At 42.9% G+C, this 20,564-nt stretch overlaps 1 protein-coding gene across 1 annotated transcript in view; it reads right to left on the bottom strand.

Moving 5' to 3' along the window:
* APBA2 (amyloid beta precursor protein binding family A member 2) overlaps positions 1–20,564 on the bottom strand; it is a 260,706-nt gene that overhangs the window by 42,473 nt on the left and 197,669 nt on the right. The window contains exons 6-7 of the mRNA XM_081291943.1: positions 8,465–8,545; positions 7,408–7,444 (exon numbers count right to left, since the gene is read on the bottom strand). Coding sequence (XP_081148069.1) covers positions 7,408–7,444; positions 8,465–8,545 — 118 coding nt within the window. The remainder of the gene's footprint in view (positions 1–7,407; positions 7,445–8,464; positions 8,546–20,564) is intronic.

The following is a 20,564-nucleotide window of genomic DNA, read 5'->3' as shown; positions in this document are numbered from 1 at the left end:
GTCAAATATTTAATCTAGAATAAAATTATAAAAGTTCTGGAAGAAACTTTTATTAAAAAATAATCTTAGAATTGTGAAGGTCACGCTCACTTCAAAAATTCAGTAACATCAAAGGAAAAAGACTGATACATTTGATTCCACAAAATGTTCAACAAAGTTAAAAAATATATATGGTATACAACAAAACAAAGACAACAGTAAACTGGGAAAAAACTTTAACAATATAAATCAAAGTGCTCATTTCCTTTATACATAAATTAATACAAACTGATTTATAAAACCACCCAAATCCTGGTGTCTTGAGTTGGGGACAGGGGTGGAGGAAGTGGTGGGGGAAATGTTGGCCAAAATATACAGACACCACTTAAAGACAAATGAGTCCTGAGGATCTAAAGTACGGCATGGTGAGTGCTGTTAACTGCCCTCCATGTCCATGGGTTCCATATCTGAATTCAAACAATTTTGGGTTGAAATATATTTTTAAATTGCATCTGTACTGAACATGCTCAGACTTTTTCTTGTCTTCATTCCCGACTCAATACAGTATAACAACTCCTTACATAGCATTCACATTTTGTAAAGTGTTTTTAAGTAATCTAGAAATGATTTAAAGCCCATCAGAGGATACACAAAGGTTATATGCAAACACTACACTGTTTTCCATATGGGACTTGAGCATCTGAAAATTTGGTTTCTAAGGGGGTCCTGGAACAACCACCCTCTGGTACCAAGGCATGACTGTGCTATGATTTGGATACAAGGTGTCTTCCCCCAAAGCTCATATTAGGCAGTATAGCAATATTCATAAGTGACATGATTAGATTATGAGATATTCAACCCAATCACTGGATTAATTGATGAATTAAGAATTTAAATGGATCACTGGTGGTAACTACAGATAGGTGGGGCGTGGATAGAGGAAGTAGGTCAACGGAGAAATGCCCCTGGGGATTTTGTCCCTGGTTCTCCTCTCTTTCTGACTCTGTCTCCTAGCTGCCATAAGTTAAGTAGCTTTGCTTGGCAGTACCCTACCACCATGATGTTCTGCCTCACCCAAGGTCCAGACTAATGAATGAGCCCACAATGTACGGACACCTCTGAAACCATGAGCCCAAAAGAAACTTTTCTTCTTCTAAGTTGTTCTTATAGGTAAATTCTGGTCACAGCTACAGAAAGCTGACCAGCACAGACTTAGAAATTTGCTAAGAGAGTAGATCCTAAGTGTTCTTATTACACACATAAAAGTCAACTATGATAGGTCATGGGTGTGTTAATAAGATGGACTGTAGAGATGATTTCACAATGTGTACATGTATCAAATCTCATGTCGTACATCTTAAATCATATAATCATTTGCCATTTATATATCAAAAATATCAGGAAGAAATCAAATAAAGGAATAGGCACAGTATATTTCTTTTTATTTTTGAATATTTTTTTTAGTTGCAGTTGGACATAATACCTTTATTTATTTATTTTTTTATGTGGTACTGAGGATCAAACCCAGGGCCTCGCACATGTTAGGCGAGTGCTCTACCGCTGAGCCACAACCCCAGCCCAGCACAATATATTTCATGGTTTAGATTTTAGATGTCCCCCAAAGGCTCAAGTGTTAAAGGCTTGGTCCCACATGACAGTGCTATTGGGAGGTGGTGGAACCTTTAGGACTTGGAGCTAGTGGGAGGAAGTTAGATCATTGGGAGCACGCCCTTGGAAGGGAGACTGGGACCATGGCTCCTCTTCTTCCTCCCTCTTTGCATCTTGGTAGCTGAGAGGTAAGCAGCTCTTTCCCACCATAGATTTCTGCCTCACCACAGGCCCAAAATGATGGGGTCAAGTGACAATGGACTGAATCCTCTGAACCTATGAGCCAAAATAGATTTCTCCTCTTTATAAGTTGACTGTTCCAGGTATTTTGTCACAATAACAGAAAGCCCACTAATATGTGATACATACAAGTCAAGCTCAAGAAAAAAAAAACACAAACAGCTTATAAATACATTAAGTGGTGTTTGATTTCACTTATGATGAAAGATATGCACATGAAATCAAAAAGATATCCCTCTATGCCCATCAGCCTGGGCATAGTATTGGTGACTGTGGAAGCCAGCACTCTCATCCACAACCAAGGGTACTTGGGCCATGTCCATCAAAGTTTATATGCTCCTGCTCTGTAATCCTGCTTTATCCAGGAGTTGTTTTTGTGAAAGAATTCACACCTGAACACAAAGACATATCCGAGAGACTACCCACTGCTATGCTGACTGGCAACTGATTGACAGTTGGTACACAATAGGTTGGTTAATACTCCATTGCATGTCCATGGAATAGAACCTGGGCTTAAATAACCAGGTCGCTTAATATCTCCAAAGTCTGCCAGAAAGTAAAAGAGCAAAGTGCAGACCCATGTGGCTAGTGCAATATTTGTTTTAAGAAAATGGTCTATGTAGGCTGGCATATTTCTACACCACAAGACCCCCATTCCCTGGAAGGATTCACAAGCAATTTAGCAGTGGTGTCCATTGCAGAAAAGAATTGAAATGAAATGAACTAGTCTGTAATGAAAGTTTTCTATCATGTACAGGCAGGAAAGGAGGACATTTCATGGGGATTACCAGGGTAGAATTCATTTTTGCCTCTGTGACTCTTGATCTGATCCAAGCATTATTTTTTTCAAAATCTTTAAAAATCTCTACCAGTGAATAAAAGTTCATATTATAAAATATATCTAATCCTTCTTCTTCAGACAGCACAAAGTACTAGAGAAAAAAAATCACCTTGTTTGCAAAAATGGAAAGTCATTTTACTTTTCATAAACCCCTCTTTGGAATTTCTGTGTCTCTCTCATCCCATAGATCACCTTAACCCTGTCCTCCAGCCAATAGCATCCCAAAGCCATATCAGCTCAGGAGTCCTGGCGTCACAGAAGAGGAGGAGGCATGAGGTGTCTTCAAATTAGGGGTTGTTTCTGAACAGGTTTGCTCCAGTTGCTTATTTTAAGAAAAAAAAAAAAAAACAAGTCTCTACTCCTAAGCACCCATTTTGTGAAACCAAGAGGATGGCTTTATCACAGTGGGGATCCCTGAGAGAAAGATGGTATGAGGGGCGACCTCAGCCCCAGGCCCAGAAGTTCCAGTGATTGGGGTGCCCATTCTTCCAGGTGGCCAGGATATAGGCGTGGAAAGTTGACAGGTTACACTGAGAGCGTTAAGACCCCAGGGCTGCTGGAAGCCCTGTAGGTGGTAGCATACAGCTGTGGGTTGGGTGGTGGGTTTCAGACATCTCGCATGAGCTTTGCCTGTTAGATTGAGAGGAGCCCAATTGTAAGGGACAGAACATGATTTAGTGGTCTTTGCTATTTTGTACTAAAATTGCCATTGTTAAGTTCTATTGCTTGGGACCAATACCAGCCTTTTGGTTTTAAAAAGCACATGTCTACCTTTATAGAAAAGTTAGACTTTTACATATATTTGCTCAGAGGTGAGGACCCTTAGGCCCCCTGGGACTTATGCTGTTGCCAGCCACCATATCCAGCAGCAGGGGACATCCTGAGAGTGCCCGTCCTGCCATGACACTTCTGGATTCTTCCCCATCGCGAGGCAGTGAGTCCTGTGTGCAGTTATCACTTTCCAAAGAGATTTTCTCTGCAGTATGAACCTTCCTGGTCTCAGAGGATCACCTTACTCCAAGCATTTTCCATGGGGCAGGGGGGTGGTTCCTGGGAATGCCTCTGGTGAAAGAGGGCTGTGCCTCTGGGAATGAGAGGGTCCAAGAACTCTGATGTCTGGAACGTTCTCCTCCAGAGAACTCCTGGGAATACCAATGGTGTGTCTTCTCTAAGCTAAGGCTTTTCCTTCCAGCTGCAGCTGAAGATTGCTGAGGCACTATGGAGTGGGGGTGATGACCTGAGACCTGAGCGTGAGTCCCAACCCCAGCTCTGCCACTCACCACCTGGCAACCTCAAGTCCTCAACTTATCCTCGCTGAGCCTCTGTTTCCTCATCGACACCAGCCCCTACCGCTTACTGTTATTCCAGAGATCAATGAGTTGATATATTTAAAACCCTTAGGTTATAACTGGCTCAAAAATAAGTAGCTGACAGGTTTTACCAATTGGTTTTATCAGTTTAGGTCCTGGGGATTGAACCCAGGATCTTGCCTATGCTAAGCACATACTCTATCACTGAGCTATGTTCCCAGCGAAGAAGTTATGTTGACAATGTGGGTCCAAGTCTAGGTACTACCCTTCGTCAGCTATGGGACATCAGATGAGTGACTTTAACCTCACTGTGCCCCAATTTTCGAACCTAATCTGAAATGAGGCATAGATTGGGGGGGGGGGGGTGGTCAGAGGCTGTCCCTCCAGGAAAGCTTCCTCCGGGCAACTTCTCAGACAAGGGTGTGGTGGAAAGCCCACTTCTCTGCTGTATTCACATGGGCTCTTCCCAGTTCTTCTGATGGTCCATCTCAGGACTACATAGCCACAGGGGTTTGAAATGCTCATCACCTGAAGCAGGTGTTGCAGAAGACACCCGAGGGCTTGCTCACTCAACTCTCATTCCCAGACAGTCTCCCCTCCTTCATGGAAAACCACTTGAGCCTCCAGCCAACACTAAAATTTGTGAGCCATCTGGTGACATAGCTCTGGCTAAAGAGAGATAAGGAGAAGTATGCTGAAGAGATCTCCAAGGTCTTTCAATATTCAGCTGAACATTCAGATTCAGGAGTTCTCTAATATCCATCCAGTCATGGAGCCATTTACCCAAAGGGAATAAGACAGAAGGCAACTGGCCTCTAATCTCTTCTACAGGAATCTATACAGAAGCCCATGTAATGTCCACACAGCTAATCTCAATGGATCCCTGGATGGTGGCTATGAGGATTCAAAAGCCCATCAAGAAGATGTGTGAAAATCATCCAGCTTTAGAGCTTCATATTCTCAGGAGCCAATATCCTTTATAATCACTCTCTGATGTAGCTTCCAGGATACCCTCAAAGGGACATGCCTGCCACTGTGGGAAGCCCAAATCTCTGACACTTCTTTAGTATTAAAATTCCCCCCTAAAAATATAGTCTACCAATCAGAGTCATCATTGCTTCCTAGTGACATAGTTAAAAAAATTACCTCCCAGGTTACTTGGGGAGCAGGCTAAAAAAAATATGGAAAGTCAGATTATCGTGCAAAAAAAATCATTCATTCTTTATCTATAGTAAATCTTTGATTTCTTAATACAAAGGGGAAGACCATACAGTTGGTTTGTACCTTTGGCCTTCTCTCTTCTTCTTACCTGGATCAGGAAATAACAGCTGTAGCTATCCAGACATTGTGTTATGATGAGGTGACAAGCTTAAGGACAAGTCCAGATGAAGCAAAAATGCTAATCCTGACATCATAAAGCCACTGAACGAGCAGCCACTCACCTATAGACTTCTTTGTGCTAGACACATAACTCCCTGCTTATTCAAGCTAAGATTGGGTGTTTTGATACTTGGTGCCCAAATGCATTCCTAACTGGTCAAGGTGCTTACCTTCAGGATGTCCTTTCATATTCTAGGATCTTATATCATCCTATGATGCCCTCTTCCTATTGCTAAGTAGGATTTGGGTCCATTGCTGAATATGGATTTTCTAACGTAAAGGGATGTATTTTTCCTTTAGGTCACTTTAGAGCTTCTCTCCCACTGGAACAATTCTAAATTAAGATTGTTCACTTTGGTGTGAGCTGGTCATAAGCAATTTTAGACAGTGTGAATGAATCTGAAGCATCCAGCCTTGTTTTGATTTGCTCTGGAAGAGTCTAAGGTGGTCCAGAGAAATGAGTCTTCCAGAATGCTTAGAAGCTAGAGACAGGCATCATAGGCATTAACACTGTTTCCAGATGGCTCTCTACTCCTCTCTCTTGCAGGTATAATACTGGTTTAGAAGCCAGAAAAGTTTTATGTCCAAATCATCTCCCCAGACAGTTTGAAGGGGTTCTTTCCAAATGATGCCATTATTCATTGAAAAAAAAAAAACTTGTTAGATTCATAGACCTAATTTCACTAGAGCAGCAGGGCTGGGGCACACCCACCCTGGCTCCTGACCACTGGGGAAAACGGTGCAGAGATGTGCTGCTTATGAGATGTTGCCTGCTATAAATCAGTAACCAAATCAAACCCTACTGCAGGGAGACACAGGGATATGGGGTCTCTTCCTGCCGGTTGTTAGGTCCTGGAAAACTACAACTAACCAGTTGACCTGGAACTCTCATAACCTCTTATGACTTGATGAAGATGAGTTCAAGCTATTTGGAACCAAGAAAAACGTACCTAAAAACACATGTACATTGCTAGACATTTGAGCCTGTTTGCACTGATCAAAATGGAGTCGAGTCTCTTTGGATGCTAAGTATTGATTCTGACAACTTAAAACTGATTTTCATCCAATTTGAGCAATTTAGCCAGTCCTAATAGGAAAAATTGGTTTGAATTGATTGATTCATTTTAAACTGGTTAGAACTGGTTGAACCTGGTTCAAACAAATCCTTTAAAGGGTAATTTGGGGAGTGGGTGTGTTCAGTTTCCCAGGCTTTAGTTGTTTACTAAAAAAGAAGAGGGGAAAAGTTTTAAAGTCATTAATCTTGAAAACCAATTACTTTACTCCCATAAATATTCATATGAATTAATTACCAGCTTATTGAAAGAATTAATAAAATCACACTGCTTATTATAACACATTAGCAGGGGCAGGAGACCTCCTCCTGGTCCAGAGAAAGATCCTACTTAAGAGGCTCTTTGCTCTGATGTTGGAGCACTAGAAGCAACCCACAGGAGCTCCCAAAAGGAGGCTGTGGGGACACCTGGTGCACTGCAGCCCACACAAAGGCAGGTTTATCAACAGCCAAGCAGGTGTCCCCTACACACACACACACACACACACACATACAAAAGTGACACAAAATAGATCAATCAGTTTTGTTCTTCACCGAATGTGAACATGTACAATTAGCCTCCTCAAAAACACAAGGGCGGGGAAAGGGAAATGAAGGGTTTAAAAAAAGAACAACAGCTTGGATTTGGAAGCCATTACATCCACCCTGATCAAAAGCATCAGTTCATAATTAGCTGCTTATACAGGCACATTTCAATCTATTAATTCAGGCATTGGTGTTATCTGTGATACAATTAATGAGGGTGTAATTAAATGAATGGTCTACTGTTCCTTGCATCAAAGCAGGCAAATGGGCTGGACCTCCCTTCCCCACTCAATGAGAGTTTCTGCAGCCCTCAAATAACCAAATGCTCAAGCGCCTTGCTGGAAAAGGCGCTTTCTAGACAAGCTCTGCAGGAGAAAAGCACAGACAAAAGCACCATTTGTTTTGACATAAAATGCAACTGCCCCTGAGAGATAAAAGTCAAAGTTACTTACCAGCCACAAAACTTGGAAATGATGCCACCTTCTTTGTCTGTTAGGAAATAGGAAAAAAAATGAGACATACACTAGTTGCAAACAGATGGTCCATAAAAACTAGGCTAAGATGTGTACCATCTCAGGAAAAGCCTAACCCCATGAGCGGCTGTGTTCCCAAGAAGTCGGCTCTGTGTAGAAAGCTAGTTTCATGCAGGCAGCATGATGCTTGGCAGAGACACTAAAGCACACCCTCTAAAACTCAGGGACCCTCAGATTAGCATGAAACAGCTAGAAGGGAGCCCAGAGACCATACAACCCAATGGCTCTCCAACTGATGGGCATATGAACTTTCTGAGCATGTCTTTAAAAAGCAAGATAATAGAGAATGGATGCCACTCCATGGTGGGGCATAGTTATTTCATCAAATCTAGAACATCTCATATAAATTATGCTACTCAAAGAGGGGAGATAATTTGCTTAAGAGCTCATTTTAATAACCTCCAACATTGCAGGGCTACTTTACATGAAATAATTTTTTTAAACCATGTTGTTTGAATTAGCACCATGGTTCTCAACCAGGATGATTTTTCTCCCCCAGGGACATTTGTCAATGGCTGGAGACATTTTTTAGTTGTCAAAACTAGGCTAATGAGTAGAAGCTACTGGCATCTAGAGCATAGAGGTCAGTGATGCTTTTAAAAATCCTGCAGTGGCCCAAAACTACCTCTAAAAGCCAATGGTACCACTAGTGCAAAACACAGATTTCAACATGTATATCCAACAGGGTAGAATGGGTTCCTATAAGATCTGGGAGCATCAATGATCCCACACACACCATCAGCAGCACTCGAACACTTTGTGGTGTGACTGCAAATCATCAAGAAAGTCCCTTTCTTCTCTTCTCCCAGGCCAGAGCACCCTTACTTCTTCCTACCCAAGTTTGCTAGACCTGAAAACCCTCTCCCCAGGTACTGGGTGAGACAAGAAATTTACCGAGAGTGAGTTAACTGTGATGGGGTCAGCAACTCCATCATGAGGACCCAGCCCCAGAACTCTCACCCTTGGAAAAAATTACCTCTGGGATGTTGTTATTGTCAATGGGTCCATTGAGATCAGAGCGCTGCTGCTTCCTTGGCTGCTCCAAACCATTGCATACCTAGAAACCAGGAAGTTAAAAATTGTAAAGTTAAAGATTTTTATGTTAGAGAAATGAACCAGGATACAAAACGTGAGTATTGGATGGGATTCAATTTTACAAAATGCATGCATTTGTAGGTATGCAGTTGTATATGTATACGAGTGTGTACGTGCCTACATACACCTTCAATTAAAGTATGATGCAGTTGATATACATGATTTCTACTTCTCAAAAGTTTTTTAAATTGTTTTAAAATTTTATGGTTATTGTTATTTTGATTGTAATACAATACATATAACATTATTCACCACTTAACCGTTTTTTGTGTATGCTTGAAGGGCATTGAGTACATTCACACTGTTGTGCAAACATCTCCAACATACATTTCCAGGACTCATTTCACCTTACAGAATGAAAACTGTGTGCCCAATAAACAACACTTCCCCATGCCCTTCTCCCCTTATTCCTGGCAATCACCACTCTACTTTCTGTCCCTCTGAATTTCACTACTCCAAGTACCTCAGAAAAATGGGATCATATGGTGTTTATCCCCTTGTGACTAGCTTATGTCATTTAGCATGTTGCCCTCAAGGTTCATTCATACTGGGGCTGAAGTTGTGGCTCAGTGTTAGAATGCTTGCCTGGAATGTGTGAGGCACTGGGTTTAATTCTCAGCATCCCATATAATAAATAAAATAAAGGTCCATTGATAACTAAAAAAATAAAATAAAATAAATTCATCCATATTATATCAGGTGTCATAATTTCCTCCCTTTTTAAGGCTGCATAATATTCCATGATGTATATGTACCAAACTTTGTTTATATACTCATCCATCAATGGATGCTTGAATTGTTTCCACCCTTTGGCTACTGTGAATGATACTGCTATGAACACAGGCATGAAAATGTCAGTGCAATCTTGCTTTCAATTCTTTTGGATATATAAACACAAGTGGAATCACTGGATCACATTGTAATTTTTAAAAATTTTTTGAGAAATGCCCATACTTCACACATTCACACAAACAATGCCAAAGGGTTAATATCATATTTTTTTTAAAACCCTAAATTATTGGATGCTACCTTACTAAGGGCTAAAGGGAACTACCCATCTCCAAGAAAACTCCCAAAGAAACCAGCTTGCCAATCAGCAAATGAAACTGGGTTCATGATACCCCTTTTACAAATGCCAAAGCTGGGGGTGGCATCTAATTTTTCAGGCAAAGGGAGGGCCAAAGACTCTATCCAGCTCTAGGGAGGAAGCAACGTGAGACTGTGGCTCCCCACAAGATTAGGAACAGGCCAGCCACTGTGCCTTTGTGAGACTTCAGGACAAGGCTCATGGGTAGGCCAGGGGGCACTGGCTGGATGTCTGCACCCCCACACTGCACCCATGGAACTCTCTGGTGCGGGGCCACAGTATGGCGCGCCCTCCCTAGGCTTGACCTCGTTCATGACAGCATTTCCTCTAATTCCCTCCCGAGTGAGCGCTGCTCATCACCATGACAACCACATCTCATGATAAACAGCCAGGGTTGATTTTGAAAGAGGCAGGGGGTGGGCTTGTGATGTTTCTCCTTGGGAAAGCCCATCTGGTGCTCTGATTTTCATATTAGTTGGCTGAAAGGGAGGGCTGGCAGCACAGGATGCAGAACCTGAAATTCACATGGTTTGAGGCCCAATGTGGATTTGGGGCTCCTGGCTTCTTAAGTGAAAAATGTTATTTAAATCCTGTTGTGCCTTTCCCCAAGTATAGCAGCCAGCCACACCTCAAAATAAGATACCAGTCAGGATTCTCTCAACCCCCGCCCATACCCAACAGAGACAAGAAGGTCCCATCCCTTACTAAGTAACTACCACGGGGTGTTCTCAATGCCAGTAGCTGGAACCTGTATCTGCCACCCACCCAGAGAACACGGTGGGGTAAAGCAAATGAAGTGAAATATGCTCTTGGGGTGGGGAAACCCCTCCTGTGGAGATGGGAGGAGAGAAAATTAATATTCAGGATGGCATGGACTGGTGATCACCTGCTAGAATCCAGGGACAGCTGTCCAGGGCAGAGATAAATGCCCTTAATAAAAATATACTAATGTGAATAAATCATTCTCATAAATATCTTGGCTCCCGTTAGTGTAAACTAAAGGTTGTTTTTTTTTTTCAAAGTGTCAATTTTGATTTGTCTGCTTGATTAAACTGAAAACACAGTAATATAACCTGCATCACTTTGTATGAACTAACAGCAAACTAGCACCCACCCACTCAACTCACGCCATCTGTAATAAAAGTAGGATGTTTCCAAGCATTCTCCTGAATTACAAGCATGTTTGCAGCTCAAGTTAGGGACAAAGAACATCAGCTCAAAGCCAGCTCATAGTGAGTCCACTAGACTGTCATATCTACCCCCCTCAAACATGACTCCGTGACAGAGAACCCCCAGGGCTAATGAATGGCTCAGTTAGCTGATGGCCTTCTCTGGGAATCAGTTCAAATTCCCTGTTTTCAAGAGTCGGTCATCCCTGCTCATCTGGTCCGCCAACAAAGACATCTTCCTCCATCCAACCTGGCTGCCCAATGAGAGATCCGAGGACAGACGTGCTGAGAGCATTAAACCCCAGGGTCAGCTTCAAGGTCTAACTCAGATCATGGACATCTTCTTTCAAAAGTCCTTGAATCTACCTCCTGTCACAGATGTGCCTCAGAAAAAAATTACAACCCTTGTTCTTTCCTTCTGTTCCTCTTACAATTCAGGTCACTCCTGTGATATTTATCTTGAGAACGGGAACTTGGGCAAAGTATTTATTCTTTTAATAGTTACTCCCGCGAGGGTGATCATTTTCTCAAAGCAGAGCCATGGCTTAAAAGTATCATGACAAAAGACATTAGGGACACCAGCTGGTCAGTCAGTCTGTCCTTTAAAATCCCTAAGCAGGCCTGAGAATGGGAGAGAAGGAGGGAGGGAGGGAAGAGACACCTCTCCTGAACCCCTGTGTCCACAAATATTTCATAGAATACATCTATACAAAAACTTATTCATTATTTTTCTGAAATATAATTGTTATCCATTTTTTTAATCATGGTAAAATGTGCATAGCAGAAGTTTTACCCTCTTAAGTTCTCCCTCTATTTTTTTTTCCCATGCTGGGATAGAACTCAGGTTGTGAAAGGTGCTAGTTGTACCACTGAGCTACACCCCAACCCCTCTTAATTTCTTTTAAGTGTACAACTCAATGATGTTAACTACATTTATAATGTTGGGCAACTATCACCACCATCCATCTCTTTAACTTTTTGTCTTATAAAACGAAAACTCTATACCCATCTGAAATTCTGATTCAACTGGGCATCTGTATTGTTATTTGCTAAACCTGGCAGCCTTATGCAGGGACTGACAGGCTGGTTCTTCCACTTAAGCCTGGCTTTGTTCTTTGTGTCTGGCCTGCTGAGCTATCTCCTCCCCCACCGACCATTTGGACCACCTGGATGTATCTACTTATCATCATTCACTCTCTTTTCAGGGAGCCCTGACAAGGGGAGGCACTGAATATTTTGTTCCCAGCCCAGCATTTTGGAGCAGAATCGTATTTTTCCAAACTCACCTCTGCAATTCAACCCCTTATCAAGCACCTTCCAAAGACAGCCAGCCCCAGCAAGTACTTGTCATGCCGACAGCACTGTGCAAAGCATCTCTTATTAAGGGCAGGAAGATATGTACAACAATGGCCCTGACCTGGCACGGTTCATGGGCCCATACGGAGACAGAAATCAGTACTCCTGCCAGCTTTAAACCCTCCACGGGATAAAACAAGGTATAAACAAGTACACATGTGAACAAAAGAGATCAGGCCTGAGAGATGAAGAGCCCAGAGATCATCCAATCAAGGATTTTGTTGTTGTTGTTTTCCTTTTGGAGTAACCAGCATGTTTGGTGGGCATGAAAACTGTCCTGCCATTGTAGAAAGCATCTGTAATTCCTAAAAGAGGAATTGTTTAATGCTAAATGACCATATAACCCAGCAATTCCACTCCTAGCTATGTACTCCCAAATGCTGAAAACAAACATCTACTCAAAAAAACTTGTATACACATGTTCATAACAGCACTAATCACATTAGTCAAAAGTAGAAACGACCCAAATGTCCAGCAGCAGGTGAAAGGAAGAACATAATATGGTCTATCCATCCTATGGAGTATCATTCAGTGCCCCACAAGGAATGAAGTATCGACACCCACTACAACATGGATGAACCTGGAAAACCTGTTAAGTTAAAGAAGCCAGACTCAAAAGGCTACAGATTATACGACTGAATTGATATGACATACAACAAATAGGCAAATCCCAAGAGAGGGTGAGAACACTAGGGAGTGACTGCTTAACAGAAAATGAATCTTCTTTTGGAGTGATGAAAACATTCTGGAAGTAGACAGTGGTGGTGCTTGCACAGCACTGTACTAAAGGTCATTGAATTGTTCACTTTAAAATATTTACAATAACTAATTTTGTGTTATGTATCTATTACTACAATTTTTAAAATACGGGATCAGCAGGTATAGCTCCATGGTACAGCAGATGTGTAGCATGTGCAAGGCCTTAGGTTTGATCCCCAGCTCTGTAAAAAATAAAATAAAAAATAATAATAATCTCCATAATCCTTCTGCCAATGGATCTACTAACTGACTGCAAATACTGGCAGTTTTTCCATCCGGCTAATCTAAAAGCAAGAAAGCCTATGTACATGGAGTTGAATGAGAACAACCCACCAGAGCTAAAAAGCAATCACTGGGCTTTATTGGCAGCTCGAGCCTGTGGTTCTCCTGAGGGTCTGACCTGAGACATCTCCTGAATCCCCCTAGCTGCCCCTCACTTATCTTTGAGCCCTGTACACACATTCTGAGAAAACTAGCTTGACATATGAAAAAGGAATGAAACAAAGGTGCCCCAGCCAAAAGGAAAGTAAATGTCCAGTACTAAGTCAATATTGGACTTCAATTTCCAGGGGGCATTTTCTGCATTTAACTTCGACAAGTCTGTGCAGGCTGTCATGCCCAGCGTGGAATTGCTAGTACAAGATCTCTGTTCTCCTAATAGGAAAAGGAGTCCTTTGTTTCAGTCAATATAATTAGTTCTAAATCCTAAATAGCAAACAGCTGTGTTTAGACTCAGAGGCGCTGCCTACGGCTGCAGACATTAAAACAAAGACCTATGATTCAGAATATGAGAAACAAGTTTCAATAGGTAATACACAAAGAAGACTCCAATATTTAAGTTAGTTACTACTAAATCTCCCTGCTCAACTTTTATGACTATATTTGCTTTTCTTAAACTTATGGGAAAGGACAGAGAATAGTAGCATTAGCAGTGTTTGTAATGGTAGATGGTTCTTGATTTACGATGTTTAGACTTTTGCTCCTTTTATTTTATAATGGTGTGAAAGCAATACTGTTTAGTAGAAACTACTTTTAATTTTTAATTTGAATCTTTTCCGGGGCTGTGGGCTCTGCAGTCCAATGGTCTCTCACGATGCCAGGCAACAGCAGTCAGCCACAGCTCCCATCAGCTGTGCCATCTGGAGGGGAACCAAACAACACTCTCTAGTGTGCTGTGTGGCTAAGCTGTGATGTTCAGTAGCTTAGGAGTAGGCGATGCATTTTGGACTTAATGATATTTTCAATATATGATTTATGGGTTTATTGAAATATGACCCCATTGTAAGTCAAGGCATATACATTTATTTTAATGATACTAAAAGGTATGACCTCAACCACTTTACAATAAGCCAGGAGCCTATGATTTATGTAAATAGTCCCAAGAGTTTTAATAACTTTTGTTCCTGATATTCCTGACAAGATGGAATCATATTCGGTACTGAACTAGACCTAGAAGCAGAGAAAGGAAGATTCCTCTTCCCACTCAAGGTGTGATGTGCTACTCATGATTCATTTTAGCTTTTATATCCTCCTGAAACTTCCCAGAGATGTGTGGACCCACATCTTGTGACCACACCACACCAGGGTCCACAGCCCAAATGGGGTGGCTACGTCCTCTCTGCTATGGATGGACCTAATTCATTCTGATTGGCAGAAAATAGTTTTGTTTGTTTGCATGATACTGCTTACACACAGTATCAGATGGGCTCAACTTGGTTTTAGATGATTCAACTGAGTTTTAGATGATCCAAATTGGCTCAAGAAAGTCAAAGAACCCAAAACTTTTTCTTTGCTTTTTTTTATTTTATTATGGTAAATAAACATAACCTAAAATTAACCATTTTAACCACTTTTAGGTGTATGCACATTCATACTGATGTGCGCATCCAGCACCCACCACCCATCTCCAGAACTCTTGCAAAACTGAAACTTTGCAGACAGTAAACACTAACACTCCACTCCCCTCTCCCAGGCCCCTGGAAACACCATTCTACTTTCTGTCTCTATGAATTTGTCTACTCTAGGCTGCTCATAAGAGGATTCACCCTTATTTATCCTTTTGTGACTGGCACATTTCACTTAGCACATTTCTCTGCCAATGGATCCACTAGCTGATTGCAAACACTTGCAATTTTTCCATCCAGCTAATCTTAGCATAATGTCTTCAAGGGTCATCCATGTAATAGCAAATGTCAGAATTTCTTTCCTTTTTAAGGCCGAATAATATCCTATTGTATGTAAAAAGCCTTTTCTTTCATACTTCATTACTATGACTGTGGCACAGAGCAACAAACAATCCTTCCACAGATGCCTGAAAATCTTACCAGCCCACATGATCTCTGCCTCTGCTCAGACTCCAGGTGATGGGATTCCCTGAGTTAATTCATTCTGTTTCATTCTTCTTGGCGGGTAAAAGGGAGGTTGACATTAAATATTGATAAGATATTAAGCAAGAAAGAGCTTCTATTTTCAGTGTCTAAAAAGAAAGAAGGGGTGATCACAGGAGTGCAGGGGCATTAGCCTGGGTGTGGGGTGGTCACAAAGAAGATGCTGGGTGGGGGAGTTGGCATAGGAGTGCATGAGGGTCCAAAGTAGATGAACCCAGAGCACTCAAAGTGAAGGTCAGGAACTGACACCTCCCAGCTGGTACTAAGGGCTGCCTTGAGGAAAAGCAGGGAACTCAAAGGCTGGGCGTGAAGTGTCAGGGGCAGGGGTAGCACTGTGATAGAAATTAGAGTGGACAGACAAATCTCCAAGATGGATTCAGTAGCCACTTGCAAGAAGCCACCTGTATGGGCCAAAGGAAAGATGAGGGCATACCTAGGAGAGAGGCAGGTGAACCGGTAATGCAGTATCTTGTCCTGAGCTACTCTTATGGAGCAGTCTCCTCCCATCTAATGCCTCTTAAATGGACCAGGGCCAGATGCAGACCTGGGTCACATGTTAGCTGTTGAAACAAGAGGACCTGGACAATGAGATTCTGCACTGCTAGTGCTGAACATCCTTCAATTCCAACTATACGGGCCTCGGCTTGGTCTCAGGTGAAGAAAGGCCAGCTTCTCTTCTGTGAAGGTCAATGGTGGGATTGGCTACAAACCTGGACTTGGCAGCTTTTGGAAGTTATCATTTGCTCCAGGATGCACCATTTCCTCCCTCAAAACACTCCTTCTCAAGTGTCTGAGTTGTGCTTAGTGTTCCTGCACCATCCATGCTGTTATCTGACATAGGGTTGGGAGTTATATTTGATGAGCCCCCTATTACCATAGGCCCATGCCTTTCTTAGTCATTGATTAGCACTGGCTGTAAGCTGAATGCTATTTGGTGAAAATCCCATGACTGCCATGTCATGCCGTCACATCTCAGTGAGTGTACACATGCAACAGTATGCATTTCTACATCTAATGTTCAGCTGTGTGGGCTTTCTTCCCAAACAGATAATGTTTCTAAAAATTCTTCCATGGAGCCCTGTACTTCCCAGGGAATGTCATGTGACTAGCCAACTTTGTCAGCTGGATGTCTGTCTCTCTAAGGCTCTTATACATGTGAGGTGCTGCAAGGGTCCAACGATGGGAAGCCCAAGTACCTCCAGGAGCAAAGAGAGGGAGTTTCACACAGGCCAGCTCCCTGCCTTGGGTCCGATATCCTCTTCTTTCATCCCCGACAATCTGCCCTAGACATACACCATTAGAAAAGGAGTGCATTTGAGTCACACCCAGTGACTGTCCTCTCCTTGTTAGCACATTCTTAGGTCCTTCCCTATATGTTCCTACAGACAACACCCATCTCCCTCTTCCATTCTCAAGAGCAACTCTCTGCCCTCCCAATCTACCAGACCTGCCTCAGGCTACCCCCAGACCCCAGCAGCCATAGTCAAAAAGTGCTTTCATCCCAGAAAGATAACCCCCCACCTGCCCTGCTGCACTTGGCCTTCCTGATGTCTCTGCCTCTCAGCTCCTATGCCCCAATTTTATCCTAGTTCCCTTCCTCATCTCCAATGGCCCTTCTCCCTCCTACTCCCACCCATTATCTTCAACCCAGGTCCTCTGCTTTCCCTTATCCTCTTTTGGAAGTCACGGCCCCATCACAGTTCTACTCCCACTCCATGCTGAGGACACACAGGCACTTCCATGGTTAGTCTCACTTTATTGGCTGATTTCTCAAAGTCCCAGAGCCACTCTGCTTCTCAAAGGCTCTGGAGCCTATCCCCAAAGCTTGCCTGGAACACCCAAGCTGAGTGGGCATCTCTCCTGAGTTCCCAGTCCCAGCTGGATGCAATAGGTGGGAGAGAAGTCTCTTCATGTCTGTCTCCCTCCAGAAAGAGTTTGGAAATGCAGGACTATGCCATTTTCATCTTGGCATCCCCAGTGTCTGTACTCCACAGGTGCCAATCGGCATGAGCTGGACTGGAGGAGATGCAGAGCTGGCCAGCGCAGGACTCAGGGGCAGACTGGCAAGGAGTGGACTTTGAGGAGAGTGGGCTTTATGAGAGCAAACCAGGGAGAAGTTGCACAAGCTTAAGAAAGCTTTAGGCAGCACGTGGAATTAGTGATGGACATTGGGTCCCCAGCACAACATATTTGCCTGGAAAACAAGCCGAGAGTTCTTAGTTCATTTTCAACTTGAAACTGGGTATAAGAAAATCAGAGCTGCTATGGGAGCTGAGGGGGTGTCTGTATCCCTCAAATCACAACTGCAAAGCAGAAAAAGGCTGAGGATGTCCCTAAGATGGGGAGTAGATCAGAATCTACCCCCCTACCCCCATCCCCTACCGGGGAGAAGCCACTCCCTTGAGAGGCTTGAGGAGAGGGAAGAACTTGAGGACACCAGTGGCAGCCACTCCACTCCATCAGCTCCTCAGCAGCCCTGGCCTGTCCTGGTTCTTCCTCCTGAGCCGTCTTACCAGCTGAGCTTAGCCCTCCCTGTGTCACCATCTTGCTTCACTAGTGTCCCTAGTCCTGCCCAGCATAGTCTGTAGCCAAACTGCCTCCCCCACCCAAAAAGAGATTCCCATAAACTACAGTCTATCATCCTCTGGGCAAGCACTGCATGCCCCTTACCATCCACTCAGACCCAGATCCAGAGAAGCCTCCCCCCACCAGCCCACGAGTGGTAGGTAATAGAACTGGAATGTTCTAGATCTGTAACTACTGCAACAGGATGGAGTCCAGGCTTGTGAGCCTTAGCACCTGAATTCCTAAACACTGCACTCTGCACACTCTCCAAGGACCAAGAGGGTACTTTCCAGATGACTATTAGTGAAAGAGCTTTATACGATCTGACCTATTAGTACCTGTTAATTGGAAATATTTTTAAAATACTTAAGGAGTTGGTAATGCTAACTACCCTGATTCAATCATTGCACATTGTATACCTGATTAAATTATTACACTATAGCCACAAATATGTAAAATCAAAATTATAAATATAAATTAGTTAATTAAGTCTTTTAAAAAATGAAATACTCTTTTAGAAACCCTGGCTTTCATTAGGTTTAAAAGCCCTATAAGCAATCTGCTAAATAAACTGCTCCCTAATAATAATAACAGCTGCTGGTAATAAGTCATCAAAAGGCTTCTTAAAAAAAAAAAATCAAGTTTGACAGTTTTGCTGGCTCAGCAAATAAGTGAAAAAAAAATCAGGCTGAAAGCTTAGAGCAAGCTGAGGGGCTAATAGCAACCTGAAGGCTGTGGCCGCAAGATTTTATTTTTCAAAGCGGTCCTGGGAATTAATAAAGTTAGTTGCAGAGGTCACCTTTCACATTGCTGGGAAAGGAGGGTTCTGGGAAAGGGCTCTGTGCAGGCAACATGGGGCACAGAACATCTCTCCCATGGACAGATTCAGAAGTTCTTGGTCTGATGCCCCAGGTGGGCAAAGGAGGGGGAGGGCAGCAGAACCTGGTGGTGGGCTGTGGGAGGGACGAAGCAAGCTGAATTCTACCAAGGTGCAGGGAGCTGGGAAGGAAATTCCTCTGATTGGGCCATGCCCATATCCCTGAAAACCCCTGTACTCAGCACCAACTGCAAACTCTTTCTCCAGCTCCATCTTACCTGTGCAACAGGTTTGGACAGACGACTCCCTCCTAGATATAATGCAACCCTCCAATCCCTTCTTTGCGTGGACTCCCCCATCTGGACTCCTGCTACCCCACTGCATACCAATGGAGGGGGGGGATCCCTAGGTACCAAAAACCACACAGCACTCCTCTCTCCATCCTGTTTTTTAAAGTGGGAGCTAAGACTTGCTTCACATGTCACCAAATGGGGCCCAGAATATACAAGGTGCCACTGCTTCACAACTAGGGGACTGGTCAAGGTTACCTGTACATTTAGCATTTTGTCTGCCCATTTGGTACTTGTATTCCTATCACAATCTTGAAAAGTCCTTTGCAAAACAATTCTCAATCAAATGCCAGATCACAGTCAAAGAATCTCTGCACTAAGCAGTAATGGACACTTGTGAGTTAAATGTGGCTCAGGGCCCTGTGGCATGTCTCACTTTAACTGTTGTATTAAGTTGACCATGATGTATTGATTTTCTTTTCTTCTTTTTTTTAAAATTTTAACTTTAAAAAAATATTTTTAATTGTAGATGAACACAATACCTTTAATTAATTAATTTATTTTTATGTGGTGCTGAGGATCAAACCCAGTGCTTCACATGGGTGAGTCAAGTGCTCTACCACTGGGTCACAACCCCAGCCCTAAATTTTAACTTCTTTTGCTATCATCAGAGCGTTCTTTATAGAAAGCACAGGTGATAAACAGAAGTCATGAACACTCCAAAAATCAAAATACGTATTTGGTTTGCAGGCCCAAAGTATAGAGCTGCAGAACACAACTTTTGTGTAAATCAAATACTTCCAACTGAATCATTGAGGTCCTGTACTGGGAATGCCTGTGGCCCTGGAAATCCCCAGGGTCCAAAGGAATGAATCTCTAATGGCAGAATTTCTGGTTCAGAGCAGACCTTTTCAGAATACCTTATCTGATGATAGATTGCACAAGGTTATAGGTGAAGAAGAAAGGAGGGACAGGGACTCCAAAACAGGCCATGCTTAGTAGACCACCCAGAGGCACTCAAAGCACCTACTATCTCAGGCCATGCCACAGACCCACAAGAACAGAATTTTTGGTGCCAGACAGAGATGTCCTTACAGTGCCCCCCAGGAACACAGGTGGGCAGTCCAGGTAAAGCATGAATCAGCAACCTGCTCTCTTCCAAGGAGGTGCCCCAGTGGCTTGTCAGGTCCCCAAAGCTTAACTCTGGAGCAGTGAGAGAAGAGCCAGGCTACAGGTACCTGCCTGAGGTCCTCCCTCACTTTCACACCTCACTGCAGGACAGCAGAGGACCACAATGGTAGGAATGGACATGCCACTTTCATTGAGACAATGAATACAGCCTGGCTGGTCCTAACTCATGTATTCTTTAATGCCTGCACATAAAAAAAATCAGTAATTCATGTCAACACAGTTCCATAAAATTAAGAAAAATGTCATGTGAATCATTTCTATTAGACTTGTTTGAGCTGTGTCGTGAGCCCTCATGAAATCAGGACATGTCAGAACCTAAGTTTGGCTCATTTTTAAGACTGGAGCCTCAATGTCTACGAG

This window comes from Spermophilus citellus, assembly GCF_964194105.1.
Source record: "Spermophilus citellus genome assembly, chromosome: 4".
Taxonomy (NCBI): domain Eukaryota; kingdom Metazoa; phylum Chordata; class Mammalia; order Rodentia; family Sciuridae; genus Spermophilus; species Spermophilus citellus.
Note: the sequence above shows the minus strand (reverse complement) of the source record. Positions and strands in the feature narration are given on the sequence as shown.